The 14,410-nt window shown below is 42.6% G+C and overlaps 1 protein-coding gene across 1 annotated transcript in view; it reads right to left on the bottom strand.

Moving 5' to 3' along the window:
* sec24a (SEC24 homolog A, COPII coat complex component) overlaps positions 1-14,410 on the bottom strand; it is a 30,331-nt gene that overhangs the window by 13,698 nt on the left and 2,223 nt on the right. The window contains exons 2-11 of the mRNA XM_084074876.1: positions 11,800-12,474; positions 6,822-6,986; positions 5,727-5,789; positions 5,308-5,456; positions 4,629-4,816; positions 3,458-3,560; positions 2,399-2,525; positions 1,896-2,005; positions 1,417-1,529; positions 125-243 (exon numbers count right to left, since the gene is read on the bottom strand). Coding sequence (XP_083931002.1) covers positions 125-243; positions 1,417-1,529; positions 1,896-2,005; positions 2,399-2,525; positions 3,458-3,560; positions 4,629-4,816; positions 5,308-5,456; positions 5,727-5,789; positions 6,822-6,986; positions 11,800-12,474 — 1,812 coding nt within the window. The remainder of the gene's footprint in view (positions 1-124; positions 244-1,416; positions 1,530-1,895; positions 2,006-2,398; positions 2,526-3,457; positions 3,561-4,628; positions 4,817-5,307; positions 5,457-5,726; positions 5,790-6,821; positions 6,987-11,799; positions 12,475-14,410) is intronic.

Below are 14,410 nucleotides of genomic sequence, written 5' to 3'. Positions count from 1 at the left end.
AAATTTGTAATTGTGACAGCCCTAGCGGGTATAAGGTAATTTGGGCGGTACCCTTAAAAGCACAGAGTTCAGTACACAATCCTAATGATGAGGACAACGTGCTCGCCATCGACCTGCCTCTCACCTTCAATGTCAGACACGATGAGCATCTGTGGTTGAGACAGGCCCTCCTGGAGGTTGTAGAAGTGGATGGTGCTGTCAAACGTGATGAAGCCTACCTTTGTCCGCGAGTCTCCAGGGAGCCTAGAGCAGACGAGAAGAGCGAGACAGATAAAAGAGGTGTGTGCACTGTGCACTAACAAATACGTTTTGTATTACCACAACTGTCAGGACAGACAACAAGAAATTCTGCCTTATTTCCTATCAATTACACACCACATGAAGCCTGGAATTCATGACTTTTTTTCTTTTTTCATTACTAAGCCAATAATTTGATGACCGGGTCATCGGTCAATAGGAGACTCTATAGACTCCCCAGAGACTCTGCCAGTCATCAAATTATTGGCTTAAGAATGTGACAAAAACTAAAATAATCACCATGAATTCAAGGCTTCATGAGGTGTAGAAAATAACTCATTTTTTGTGTGAACTACTCTTTTAACCTAACCCCTAACGTAACGCTTTGCTGAAAATTGAGCGGCAAAGTCCACCAGGATCTCCCTGTTCGTTCCATTCTTTTGGGGATATTTAGTTCTTTCAAGACAGTGTGGACACGTGCACGCACACACACACACACACACACACACACACACACACACACACACACACACACGAAAATAAGCTCACAGACAACCAGGCTGACCCACTTTCTGTTGTATCAAAGAACTCTCTGTCCCACACAGCAGTATATCATCCAGACTACCACTTCTGCACTGATGCTGAAAAGCCTATTTTAACAGCTTGTAAATATGTTTTGACATGAAGCTACATATCTCAGAGACAGGGAGTACTCCATTGCAAGCAAAACTAGAATGATGAGAACATTACTGCCACAGACGGAGCGGTGTTTCCTCTACAATAGCCTATTAACAGAGATGGTTTGGGGTAACTTGCTTTTGCTTGTATGTCCATCCATGTTCTTGTCCTAGTGTAGACTATTGAAAATAAGGGATGCCATTTTCTTTTGTAACTGACATTTCTTCTGGCAGCAGTGACCATTTGTTGTTGCACACAGACCGTTTCAATCAGTTTCAATAAATGCATGCAGGCCTATACACAGTGGCATATCTGTATATGCATAATGAAGTGACATTGTGATAAAAGCCAGGATTCTACATAAGTGTAAACCCTAGTTTATTAACACAAGATAGAGGAAATGAAATATGGTAAAACTAGGTCTTCTGCACTGGCAGCTGTCTCACTCTCATCACATACACATGTATAACAAAGTGAGATGCAGACGAAGGATGGACATACGAGTTTAAGTTGTCCAGCAATGACTGGCAGACCACGTTCAGGTAGCCCGTCTCCACTGCATTATGGGATACGTCGAGAACAAACAGGTAAACAGCAGGCTGTGGCGGTCGCAGCTGTGGAACAGATGTTCATAGAGTTAAGTCAAAAACACACGAGAGAACTTCCTGTGTGGTTTTGACAGTATTGATGCATGCAAAAAAACATTTATGACTTACAGAGGTGGTTTGTGTGTGTGTTTAAAAAAAAACACAATCATGCACTATGCCACATACCACACACACACACACACACACTCGGTAAACCATGATATATAAACAAATCATGTAATTGCATCATAAACAATATGATGCAATATCTCAAAAATCATAGCAACAAAACAGGTTGGTTCTCCAACACTGATGAATAAATCAACATTCAAGCCTAGTTCAGTTTCTGTCGATAACTCTGTATGCAACAAGAACAGGCAAGCAAAACCATACCATATATTCTGAGGGAGCGATGAACTCGATGGTGGCGTTCAGGACCTCAGGTCTTTTGTGTGGTTCTCCATATTGCCTACTAACTGGGTTGTACATGAACTCCTCAGGTACTGCAGACAGACAGACATACAAATTGCGTGAGGTCAGTACCCCAGTCGTAAAATGGTACATAGGTTGAATGCTGCATCATGCATGGGTACACAGTACAATGGTAAAATTGTGTGAGCCAACAGCCATTCTTGAGATAATACTATTAGCCTAACCAACCAGCTTGTAGAACTTAATATGATTTCTTTTATCAGCTAAAGCCATTTTCATCCATAATACAATATGTGGAAAAGGCATAAAAATAAAACTCAAACTAGCACAATTTCTTTTAGAATAAGTAAGTATTTGAGACATGCAAATACTCTCTTTTCTTTAGAAATTGAATTCTTGGCAACCGTGATTAACCTGTTTAGTAAAAATGCATTAGAAACACCACAACACTCATTTGATATTACCATCGTTGACCCGGAAGCAAAGGTTACATTTCCACCTCCTTTGGTCTAGGAAGGTGACAAAAGGGTTGATGTAGGTTCTGCAGGAACGACACCTGACTATTGTGCTGGACGTCACCACAGGAAGTTGCTGCCCGGACAAAAAAACAAAACATTTTGGTATAAATCTCAGAAGGCAAACTTAATTTCGATGAAATCATCAGAAATTGGTTACTGCATTGTCTCTATCCTTGAATAACACAGGAATGAGTAAGTCATCATTCTGACAGTGGAATTTTCCTTGAGGCACATCCTTAGTCAAGTACTGTATTATGTTTAGCAAAGAGACTAAATGTAAGCTTAGCCTAAAGGGTGTACTGCAGTGGTTCTCAGACCATGTGCCGAGGTACACTTTATTCATTTAAATTGTTTTCACAAATTCTCAAAAATCTACAAGATTACAGGACTTCACACTGTGACACATGTAGCTTGTAGATCAACATTTTTTTGTGAGTTATAGTGGCCATTTTGTACAGATATGAATACAGGCGTGCCTTGGGATTTTGACTTGCTCTTTGGTGTGCCTTGAACACAAACAGTTTGAAGACCACTGTAGTAGGCCTATAGCTGTATCCACTATGCTAGCGTGCATAGGTCTTTACAGCAGTGGTTCTCAAAGTGGGGTCCTTGGAGGGGATACAGGGGTTCCCCAGCTAAATGTGTTAATATAGATGGCAGATATACAAGCTCACAGCGTGGCACTTTGAACAATGCTGGGAGCTTGTACATCTGCTATTTTAGAAAAATTGTGAAATATATCAAAGATGTTTGGAAACCTTTGAATAATTTTTATATTTTTTTCTTCATAAATCTTCTCTTCTGGGGATCCCTGGCACAAAACCTTTTCAGATGGGGGGGGGGGGGTCCACAGCAAAATACATATACATTTGGTGGTCCTTGACATGAAAAGGTTTGAGAACCACTGCTGTACAGTACAGTGTGTGCGTGGTGGTGGTGTTACAGAGAGGTCTTTGAAAGGAGGGTGTAGCAGCAATACAGTGTCTGCGTGGTGGCGTTACCTACCGAGAGGTCTTTGAAAGGGTGTAGCAGCAGGCCCAGGGGCAGCTTGGCTTTGTTGAGCAGAGACTGAGTCTGAGGTATGCTGGTCAGCGTGCAGCGACACACCCTGGAGAGAGACAGAGCAGAGTGTGTCAGTGTGGTGCATGAAACCTTGCCAGCTGTCAATCTGTCTCCATCTTTGACACCCACAACACCAGAGGGAGTAACCAGTCCACGACCTGGTACCCCCTCAAATTTAGAACAAACATGGGAAAATTCCCATTCTACCACAATGTGGAATGCCCCGACACCATCCATTAATAACCCATTAAGACCTGAGGCAATTCTTTAAAAAAATCTAAATCCTAACAGTTTTTTGAAAGAAATCTAAAAAAAAAATGTTCAAGATTTTTCAAAAATAGCCAAAGAAATCTAAAGTGACACAGATGCGTTCCAAGTCTTAATGGTTTAAAGGATAATTATGAAACACTGGTTTCTTTCTAAACTGTCCTGAAAAAAGATCTATCAGGAGACCACAAGGGGAGGTAGATTTTATTTCCCATCGAAAGGAGGTGCCATTCACTGCAGCTGTTTTTCACTTTTCTCCCTTGTACATATAGTTATTTGTATTTGTTGATGACATGTATTAATAATGAGTTAATAAATTAATTCAATACATAGGACCACAATGGAAACATGTCCCCAGCACTTTTTTGTGTAATCCTTTTAGCCTAAGTGTCATTTCTGACTAATAAAAGTATTCAATCAATCAATCTGACGAGGCAAAGTCCTGTACTATTGTCTCTGCGAGTCAAACCGTAAGCATTTTCAATCTGGCGTCCCTATTTTGGGCATGTCATTAGGCTTTTTAACACACATTTTTGAAAAATGTTTGTCTATAATGTCCCAAAACAGGAACACATGGCTTGCGACAAAGTGACAGATCTACAATCTAATCATTTTTGGCTTTTTGGGAATTTTGGCATCACACAATGGATGCAAGTAAAATCATGATGTTTGCAGCATAAATAAATGTTTATGCTTTGTCAATAAAAAAAACAGAAAAGAATGCCTTGTTAAGAACCCAAGCATCCTGTATTCGATTTGGGAATACATGGCACGCAAAAAATTGAGAACTACTGATTTAGAAGGAATTTGTAGGGTCGGCCTCAGGTCGAAATGGGTTTAAACGTACTCGGGGTTGCAGTTGATCTTCTGCAGGTCTTGGGGTAGGCAGGGCGTAGGGGCAGGGACAGGGCCCGGGGGGAGCAGGTTCCTCTCCTGGAGCAGGTTGACTACTCTCAGGGACTCTGGGGTGCTGGACTGGAGGCTCAGCCCAGCCAGGGACGGGCTCAGCTGAGCTGGCCCAGGGCCGCCAGGTGGCTAAAAGGAGAGACGACCACACAACATGAGAATGAATACATACAACACACTGCGTCTACGGCAGCTCCCAGTTGGCCAAGAAGGCTGGGCTGCAATGACATAACATAGAAACCGTTCACCTGCCTGTATAAGTAGTCAAGAAATATTACAGAAAGACTTAATATATTACATTCTTACATCATTAAAACTATACAGTGTCATTGTAATTCTAATCAGGCACCTAAACAGCCTTTTTTTGCTTACTATTATGCAAATGGTTAAAGAAAATGCAAAAGCGTACTAGAAGTAAAGGGGGGGGGGCTGTGTATGCAAAATGTAATGCAATGCAATGACAATTTAGGCCTTTAGTACACAGTAGACTCTTATCCAGAGCGACAAATCAGAGTAAATGGAATGAACACTAGTCAACAAACGACAGGGTAAACAGCCACGTAGAGCGCAAAGAAAACACTGTAGTGCTTCAATCAAACTATTCCTGTCATCTGTCTCACCTGTTGGTAGGGCTGAGGCTGTGTGAAAGGCTGTGCTGCAGGTGGCATGGGGGAAGCGTTGGGGGGCGCTGAGGTGTTCTGGTACCCGGGAGGAAGGGACGGGTAGTGGCCCAGGTGTCGACCGGGGGGTCCCGGCTGGGGTGGGCCGGCTGGAGAACAGAGGAACGTAGAGACACAATTTGTTCAGGCTGACAGTTTGTTTGGGGTTTTTGTAGAAAACATTTCGGTTGCATATTAGGATAATACATAAAAGCAGTCAAATTAACCACTATTAACCTGGCATCCCTATTTTGGGCATGTCATCATAGGCGAAAATATTTTCAATTAAAAAAAAAAATAATAAATGTCAAAAACATTGGCCATTTGTGCACATTTTTGAATATAGGGCTAAAGTGGTTAGCAAACAAAAAAAAACCTACCCAATTTGTTGTCCATGTGATTGAAGCTGTTTGGGGGTTGTGGTCCATTGCCAGCCACAAGTCCTGTTTGAGTGCAAACACCAGAGTTGGTAAGTGTGAATAATGTCAGTGACACAACCTGTTACACTGCCTCCGGCAGCTTCTTGTACACAAGATCAAAGAGAAATGAAAATGGATGTGTGTAACATTTCTGAGAACTGGTAGCTTATTATACATAAGCTACTACTAGATATACACAAACTCGGCTGTAAAGAAATGAGCTAGATGATAATGGAGAGCTACTATTAAATGCACTATCAAAAACACACTAACAAAAACGACAGGAAAAGATGGAGACGGACAAAAAGCAACGATGACAGACGATGGAACTTGCATGTATGGTGAAACAGCTTATCTAGGCAGCATCTAATCTATCAAGTTCGATAACTGCTATAAAAGTATACGGCATAAAATGACGTGTTGAAACTAAACAAATAATGATTAGCCACAACCAACAGAAGTATTAGGGATGCACCAGCACTAACGAGGCAATACCTTGGTAAAACAGGACAGTTTGTCATTTTTGTTGGATTAGTTGAGAAAAATGCAATATATCAGAAATTCACAAGGGCCGAATCACTTTAAAAAAAACGTAACAATGGGTGCCGGTGCATCCTTACATACTGTATAACAAGGAAAAACAGCACAAAACAAGAAGGACAACACCAACTAGAACGTCTACCACAACACGTAGCTACTAGTAATAGACGTGATCACACCTGGACATTCAATATCCCCTTCCTGGGTTTCGGGCTCAGCAGGGGACTGAATGCTGTTAGCAGCACCCCCGTACTGAGCTAGCATGGAGAGATGGGAGGGGAGGGGACAAGTCAGACGATCAGACATACTGTCCACCTGACTCCAAACTGACACAACATCGGTAGGATCCCAATTGTTAGTATTCCTTTGGCGTCGTCTTTAACCGTATCACTGCACAAATCAGCATCAGCACAAATCCACACACAATGCAATGTTGTACCTCCGTCATTCCAAATCATAACACCAAAGCCACGGCAAGAAAATGGATGCAAAAAAGGCACATTTTCAGAGACTTACCATCGACCTTGTGGGGTGGAGGTGTGGCATTGCCCATTGGGGGTCCAGTAGGAGGTGGGGTGGGTTTCATGGTTGGTGGGGGCCCAGTGGGTGGGGGTCCGTAGGAAGGCCTGCCTGGCTGGTATGTGTGAGGGGCCATGGGATTCATTGGTGGGGGAATGGTGCCTAGGAAATGACCAAACAAAACATTACAATGACATTTTGTGCAATCAAAGCTAAAAACTAGGCACAGGACAGTCGGATAGGTAAAGGCTGCATGACCGTGTCTATGTTCAGAGTATTTCTCATGAAGCCTTCTCATAGTTAGCATAACCTCATTGCACATTGCTTCAGCAAGTTCAGTGCGCTGCTGTATTCTCAACTCCAGCTCCATGCATGTCTCGCTGTTTGATCACTTGCTAGCCTGCCATCACCCCTCATCTCTGTTCAGCCCACTTACAGTATGTGTCACTATACCCTGCGGCAACAAGTGTCATCGGGTGTCAGCAAGTTATGCTGCTATGGATGGAATGCACTTTTTTATATTCGCCTATGGACTAGGACTGTGCAATTAACCAAAACAATATTGTAATATTTAAAATACAATAACCAATGTACGTTATTATTGATTAATAGAAAAGCAGTTTTTTTCATTTCTTTCTTATACAGTATCAAAAAAACTAAATAATAATCTAATTGACTAAATCAATTAGTTTGATTAACCACTTAACCCTGTATTTTAATATCATACTTCATTGTACAACTGTGGCATACAAAAATTGTGAAAATATCCCATCTACAACCGCGTCGCATCGCGACACGTTGTGAGCTTGTAGATCTGCCATTTTCACAATTTTTCATTAATCTTTATCGAGGCAAAAGGTTTGAAATGATGGTGATAATTGATTTAAAGTCATATCGCACAGCCATACCATGGACACAATAGCATGCAAACTAAGCTTACTGGACTCAATGTTTGCTACTGTCAAGGTGAGTGCATTATGCAGTGTGTGGTGACTGGTGAGACCATGGACTTGGCAGCTGCTCAGTGCTCACAGTGTTTGCCTTGGATTGAAGCAACGATTTACTGCAACCAAGCAGGACAGGTTGGAAGTAACTGTTCTTTATAAGAATTCTGCCCTCATCTGGCGTGGTGCAGCGCCTAAACATAGAAGTACGGTAGCAAATGATTGAACGCCTGTATTTTAACCCATTGAGACCTGAAGCCGATTCTACATGTCTCCTAAATCTCAAAAGTATTCTGAAAAACGTACGTTTCTATATCAGTGGTGCTCAATCTTTTCCATGTCAAGGACCCCCAAAATTATATGTATTTGGCCGCGGACCCACATCAAAATATCTTGTTCCAGGAACCCCCCAGAAGCAAAGATTTGAGTTAAAAATGTTCGCTTTAAAAAATATATATTTTCAAAGATTTGCACACATTTTCACGATTTTTCAAAAATAGCAGATCTACAAGCTCGTAGCGCTATGAGCTTGTATATCTGCTATTTTTGAATAGCCCAAAGTGTAAAATAATGCTTTTTAGCTCAAATCTAAAAATGACACAGTTCCAGGTCTTAATGGGTTAAAAAGGGAAGACAGAAGAACCAATGGCTCTCTCTGCTCAGGTCACTGAGCTTATGTCAGCAGTCAAGCAATTTGAAACATTTTCTAGAAACACCAAGCCTACCCAGACTGATTTTACTGATGAGCCTCCAGCAGGCAATGACCACGAAGCCTTATGCTGGGCAGAATACACATGAAGATTTAAAACCCTGATCATAACCCGATTTGGCCAGGACAACTGATATTCAAGATCTGCACTGGTCTGCACAAATTAGGGCAAGTCACCATGGCAGCCAGGACATTATCGTGTAGTATGTGGAGGTTTGGGATCTCAATCAACCCTCATACCACTCGGTGCAGTCACGATTATTACATGAAACATGTCTTTTTTTTTATTACCGGATAAATCTGAACATGATCCTGTAGTCTGTGAGTTTGTGAGTGCGTCTATGATGGAGCGTACTTGTCAACAGCTTTAAACATCATTAAATGTGTGATGTCAAGGCTTTTTTTTCACAGAATTAAATGCTTCTAGTGTGTTTCAAGGCTTTAGAGGATGCGGGTTGTATGCCTTACAGCCGAGTTTCTGCAATGTTGGCAATGTAGGTATTATAGCTTATTCTACATCTGGTACACTGTTAAGCCTAAGACTGTCAGCTGTAATGTATGCCTAAAATGTTAAAATGTAATTTCAGTGTGACCTACACTGACTGGACCCAAGGGTAAAATTGCCTTTAAGATATGAGCTGACCAGCTCAGCAACATTAAGCTTAACCACTTATACCCTACACTTCGTTGACCAGGGTCACCCCCAGATAAGTGTGTCAACCACATGAACATGTCCCCCGGTTCGATTCCAGCTGGAGACCTGGGTGTCATGTCTTTCCGCCTCTCTGCCCTTGCTTTCCCGTCTCTCAAAATCATGCAAATGATGACTTTTTCTGAGCTATCGCTGTAATTTAGTGTCAATGCTGTATTTGTTTAGCCATGATATCCTATCAAAGCCTACACAAATGAACACAGATACTGCTGGACAAAACGTCCAATACAATTAAACAGTACAAACTAGACACATTTCACTCTCTGGTGTACTCTCTCAAGACAAGTATTCACATATTTTACTACCACATAAAAAACAGACATCATTGTAACCTATATAACTGCCACCAAATAATGCACACTGTCAGAATTAAAGAAGCATACACGCCTTTTTGACATGTGGGTGATTTTTCACTATTGCTACTCAAAACACATCTGACAACAGGAAATTACACAAAACTTATCACACTTCATCAAAATGCAATTCAGATGTTGTCACCTAGATTTCGTAACTTAGGTCCATTGTACCATAATCCATAAGGCCACTTTATTAGGTACACACCTATTGAGTATCAGGCAGGTGTCATCATCCAGTCACCTCTCTCACTTAAGAGGGACTGGGTGTTGGGTTTATTCAGTCTCAGTAAACTCTACACACTGTACAGGACTGATTATCAACCTTTTTAATTTCAAGGAAGTTCGATATGCATACGCCACGGACCCCCATTCGATTTTCCCCCTTCCCTCAATCTCTGGGACCCACATCTACACTGTAAAAGTTAAGACAGTGTTCATTTAACTCTGAGAGTTTAGTGTACCTACAGAACTAAATGGACCCTCGGTCTTTTCCACTTAGTTCCAATTGTACAATCTATGAGTTACACAGACTTGAGACTTGGTTCACAACTAGTATAAATCATTTAGCTGGGGAATCCCTGGAATCCTCTCAAGGACACCAGGCGGTGTCCGGACCCCACATTGAAGAACAAGTGCTGTACAGGAGGGTAGCCCTTTCAGAGATGCTGGAAGCACCCCGTCTAGCACTAACAATCATACCATGTTCAAAGTCACTTAGATCACGTCACCTGCTCGGTGCTCATTGTGATGTATGGTGGAACTGAAACTGTACCTCTTAGCCGCATACGATACTTTATATACCGAGTTGCAGCCACCTCACTTTCTGTGTGGAGGAGTAGGTTGTTTGCATTAATGAACTGGTGTACCTAATTGAAGTGGCTATGAGTGTACATACGCATGGGACTGAGAGGGGGGTATAAGCATAGGGCACAATGACCTAAAGTTTCCTAAACTATGAAATGTAGTTGAGAACACTTATATCAGAACAGATGAAGTGCTGTACATTTTGTGTGATTTCCAGGTGTTTAAGAAGTGTTTTGAGAGGCATCAGGCGTCAATAACAATCACAAATAGGTCGATATATCTCAATAACAGATATCAAAAATGTGTTTCGAGGAATTAAATCCTCTAAAAGTAATAGTGCCAAAGGACCCACATGTTAAAAAGGCTGGTAGCGTCTGTAAATTAACACTGATGACATACAGTGTACATAAAGCAGAAAAGCACAGTGAAGTTCCTGTAGTGTTGTAATGTAATGTTGGGTACAACTAGAAAGCCTGGGAGGGACATCCAACCTGGTCAATATGTGGAAACAGGGGACAATGTCCAGCTCCAACGTCAGACTGAGATAATAATAAAACACATCATGGAAGCAAAAGGAAGGAAATGGCATGATCAGCGTTGGCAGTATGCAGGCCAAGGAGACAGAAAAAAAAAGATGCTGTTTATAAGGACTCGACAGGCGTTACATTTAGATTTCCTTGATTTTAAAATGAAGATATCATCTGAACAGTCTTTTAATCTGTTCCCATGTGCCATTTCTTGGTAAATATTAAATGATTGATTATCTAAGTGCAGTTTTCTTTACTAGATAGATAGTCCTTGGAAATGCACTTGATGCCAACACTGATTTATTGTATTATTTAAAGAGTCTCTCTGCTGAAAGTGTTTTTATACTTCATGCACCGAGTCAGTTTTAACATTTGCCATGATCTTTTGTTTTGGTAATCTCAGAGGGGGAAAAAACCCACATTGGGTAGAATTGTCAAGATGTGCCGTATGGCCAGTTGGCCACTGGTGAGAAATTCTGAGAATCTTATCGATCTTTGGCGTGTAGGCGTACCAAACCAGAGTCACAAAGAAAGCTCAGATAATCATATGGGACTCCCATCACCCTTTACACAAGTACGTTTATTATGCTCCCCTTAGGTTGGAGGTTTTGCCACCCTAGGTTTCAACAACAGATAACACAGGGTCTTTTATCTCAACAGCGATTTCTTGCTTTCCTACTGCTCTCCGATAGTTCTGGTGACAATGCCGTCAATGACGAGGCGTTAGTTGTACATCTGTCTTAATGTATCTGTCTATTATTGAACAGTGGTGTTCCATTGATTTTTTGTGTGTTTTTACTGCTGCTGTAAACCAAATTACCCCTCTTAGGGATAATAAAGCATTACCGTACCTTATTGCAATTAAATCAATAAAACAGCGACACATTGGCTGTGCTGTGTTGTGTCTTTGGCCTGTGTCCTACCTGGCTGGGTGTATCCGTGGAGGCCTGGCCCTGGGGGCAGTGTGGCGCTGTGTGGTATAGGAGCTGCTGGTGCTGAGATGTACCCTGCTGACGATGGTGGAGGCGGCGGTGCTGCCGAGCTCGCCGCCAGATTCACGTGATTACCCATGGGGACAGGGGCTGGTGCGCTCATGGAAGGGGGCGCCGCCATTGCTGGAGGGGCAGGGCCGTAGGGCCAGGCAGGAGCCAGAGGCTGCTGCTGTTGAGGGTTTTGGTAGTAGCTATTAGCAGACACAGCAGGGGGCGGAGGGGTGGCCTGGGCAGGTGGTGGAGGGGTTGCCTGGGCAGGGGGCGGAGGGGTGGCCTGCGAAGGGGGCATCCGCGGCCCCGGACTGGGGCTGGCAGACTGAGGAGGGGTATGGGGCGGTGGACCTCCCATTAAAGGCCTGGTTAACAGGGGCTGACCTGGAGCGGCCTGGTAGGAACTGACGGGGGGCCCAGCGTGGTAGGAACTGGCTGGGGGCATGGGTTGGTAGTTGCTCGCTGGTGGAAAAGGCTGGTAGGGTCCAGAGTTATAGAGTCCAGAGGCAGGGGGCATGGGACCCTTAGCCTGCATTGGGTTGTACGGTGCCTGGTGGGTCATGGTGTATCCTGGCCCAGGTGGCTGCTGCAGTGTCATGGAGTTCTGTGAGGGACCTGGAGAAAAACACAACGCATGTTAACCACTTTCAAACTTTTGCACCTGTGTTAGTATGTCATAAGTTAAGATTTCACAAATAGCAGATCTACAAACACACAATGTGAGCTCCTACATGGTGAACGGTACTTCTTTACATATTTTATTTTACCGCAAATGTTCTATAACAAATGTTGCCACACTGTCGTCTAAATGCATAAACCTTCAGCAATCTTCTCTGAATTCACACTTTCAAACAGCATTTTCCAAATACTGTTTGAAGCACAGGTCAGAAAGAGTGTGCTTTTGAACAGCAGATAGCAGGGCTTTAGTATTGACTGCAGTGTGTGAAATGAGGTTTGTAAATAAACGATAACTGAATCCTAAGCTGGATCCCAATACTCAAACTTCCATCCTCACGCCCTCCACTCACATCGTTTCCTCACGCCTTAGCCCCGCTTCCGAGCGAGGAGGCGAGGCAAGGACAGAGGATTTGATCTGGTTCACTTTAAGGAATGGGAACGCTTCTCGCTCAGTCAGCGTCATTTTGAAGCGATAGCAATTACTTATGACGTGTCACACAGCTGGATTGGTGGACCACTCCAGAGCCCGGAGGGTTGTCATGTGGAGGAGGAGAATTTATACGTAACGCATTCCAAAGAAAAAACTTTGCAAAAGGAGACATGATGACGGATACACTTGATATATCCTCGCTGGTCCTCGCTCCAAGACGCTAATGGCGAGCCTCTTCTCTCCTTGCTTTCGAGTCTCGACTCCTTCAAAAGCAAATTAAAGCTGCACTCTTTAACTTTCATGTCCTGCCTGAGATTCGAACGCAGGTCCCCTGCGCATTCATCCAAGTGAAGCTAAGCTAATACAGCACGCCTGCTTGCTCGCCTGCTTGCTCAGGAGACATGTTGCTTTCGATTTTCAGGCTTTGACATTTGGGACGCTTTCAGTCTAGGTCACGCTGGACGACAGAGGCAGAAATTTGAGTATTGGGATTTAGCTCTTAAACACACAACAAATGGGCATTGGACTCATACAGTGATCAGGTGACTGACTCAATATCTGAGTGTGTAATCCCTTTACCTAGATTTTAATGCATAAACCCTAACCATACAGAGAACTTATTTTTAGTAGTAAAGTTAAAGCTCTATATTCCATTAATAATCATTTCCATAGAGTGTTTGTTCAGCTACAGGTATTTAACAGTTACTTGAACAAAACATTAGTTACACTTGACAACAACTTTCTCCTCAGAATGCACTTAAACTGGAATTGGATGCTAGGCAAACACTTGCACCACTAGGCTAAATTAAACCTCCAGTATATACTTAATTTGGAATTCTACTTGTTCCTCGTTTTCCCCGACAATTCTCTTCGGCAGAAATAGCCGATCTACAAGCTTATAAGGTGAACTCGTAGATGCAATTTTCACCAAACCTATTTTTGCTGAAAGTTGGCCTAGTATGATGCAGAATTTAGAACTATGATTTCATTGGAGGACCTGGTAGCCTAGTAAAAAAAACTGTTAAGTAATAAGTGTGTCAACTCAGGCAATTACACAGTAAAATCCTGATTGTTAATTTATCCATTTGTAATTCAGAGGATGTAACATGATACATTTTGTACACTCTCTGAGTTAAATTAACACTGAGGATTTTGCAGTGTACATATCATGAGACCAGATTTACTGCTGTCCACTACATTACAGTTCAGGTAGAGTTTAGTGGGATTAGAAGACAACTCTTCTCAATGACCGAAGATGAAGACACATAATCCTTCCCAAGACTTCATCCTTCCTAAGAGCAAGGAAGCTTGTCAGCCCCAGCTGTCGTCCAATGAGATGCCAGTCGGACTGGGCTGAGGAACCCTCTCGGCCAACCACAATTCAGCTAATTAACCACTTAAGCTCTATAGTAAAAATAGCCCATCTACAAGCTCACAATGTGT

Source organism: Gymnoscopelus microlampas (genome assembly GCF_963454915.1).
Source record: "Gymnoscopelus microlampas genome assembly, chromosome: 12".
Classification (NCBI taxonomy): domain Eukaryota; kingdom Metazoa; phylum Chordata; class Actinopteri; order Myctophiformes; family Myctophidae; genus Gymnoscopelus; species Gymnoscopelus microlampas.
This window is presented reverse-complemented; position numbering and strand designations above follow the sequence as displayed.